Source organism: Apteryx rowi, unplaced genomic scaffold (assembly GCF_003343035.1).
Source record: "Apteryx rowi isolate R43461 unplaced genomic scaffold, aptRow1 scaffold_1703, whole genome shotgun sequence".
In the NCBI taxonomy this organism is placed as follows: domain Eukaryota; kingdom Metazoa; phylum Chordata; class Aves; order Apterygiformes; family Apterygidae; genus Apteryx; species Apteryx rowi.
Genome location: NW_020447979.1, coordinates 8427 through 9700, shown reverse-complemented (window position 1 = coordinate 9700; position 1274 = coordinate 8427). Strand labels below are relative to the sequence as shown.

At 41.8% G+C, this 1274-nt stretch overlaps 1 protein-coding gene across 1 annotated transcript in view; it reads right to left on the bottom strand.

Moving 5' to 3' along the window:
• Positions 1-1274, bottom strand: part of LOC112963606 (synaptophysin-like protein 1) — a 5174-nt gene that overhangs the window by 3132 nt on the left and 768 nt on the right. The window contains exon 2 of the mRNA XM_026060796.1: positions 80-198. Within this exon, the coding sequence (XP_025916581.1) occupies positions 80-198 (119 nt within the window). The remainder of the gene's footprint in view (positions 1-79; positions 199-1274) is intronic.

Here is a 1274-nt window from a genome sequence, read left to right as displayed (position 1 = left end):
AGGTTTGAGGGACCTTCCCATCCCCTCTTGGACCTTCTGAAGATCCCCCAAAACTCCGTTCACAGCCCAGGAAACTCACCGAAAGGGGTAACCGAACGTCGCCGTCACGGTGGTGTTGCGGCCGCCGAAGCAGCTCACCCAGAAGGAGACGTCGCCGCTGTAGCCGCCGCACGTGGCGAAGGCGAAAATGGAGAAAATCTGCAGCGGGGGGGGAAAAAAAAAAGGGAGAAAAAAGGGGTTTTTTTAAGGAAAAAAAAAAAGAGAGGTAGAAGCCACCGCGAGGATTTAGCCGGAAATTATCCGCCAACGAGCAAATCTATCGGGGGGAGGGGCTTGCAAGGAGGAATTAAAACGACGGCGCTAATTATTAGCTACGAATTAGCACCATCAGCAGGATTTTTAACTAAAATTGAGCGTTTTCAGGAAGATTAATGGCAAAAAAATTGAAAATATCGTAATTTAGTTAAAAATTATCACTTCGAAAACCAGAACTATCGCAGCCAGGAAACAGTCGCTATAAAAATCAACCCCRCTACAATCACCAACCCCAATTTCCAGCTTTTCCCGCGGTTATTAGCGCTAATTTTTGGCTAATAATGTTTAGTTATTTCGCAAATTATTAACCAAAACCTCGCAATTACGGGCCGCAAGTTGCCCCCCAGGAGGATGAACCCTGTTAACGGCACGAGCCAGCCCAAATAGTATTAATTATCATCGCTATCGGTGCTCCCTTTCGCCTAACGACGGCCAGCGCTAATTAGCAGCGATAGTCGCCGTTAATTATTGCAAATAATGCGGCGTATCAGCGAATATTCACAATAATTCCTAATAATACACAGTAAAAGTAACCTTTAATAAGCAGTAATAAATTAATAAAGATTCCGTAATTATTAAAAATTGCCTTAAATTGGCAGGAATAACCAGCAGTAATTATCCAATAGATAATCAAGGATAAGCAGTAATTATCGATAAGCATCGTTAAGCTCTGACTCACAAGAATTACCAACAATTTGGGGATAATAGTGATTTATTAACGGTTGTTGTCGCAGCTATTAACGTTAATAGCGATAGATGAGGAATAAGATACCCACAGTTTCCGCTATTGCTCGTTAATAAGTGCTAATAATTGTTATTAGTGATTATTAGCACGGAAAATAGTTGCTATTTCCCACTATTAACACTAAAAACAACAAGTTTTTGCATTAGTTTTAATTTATTAGGGTTAATTACTGCAATGCTCCTGCCCCCCAGTAACCCCCCCAGCAATTCCAGTG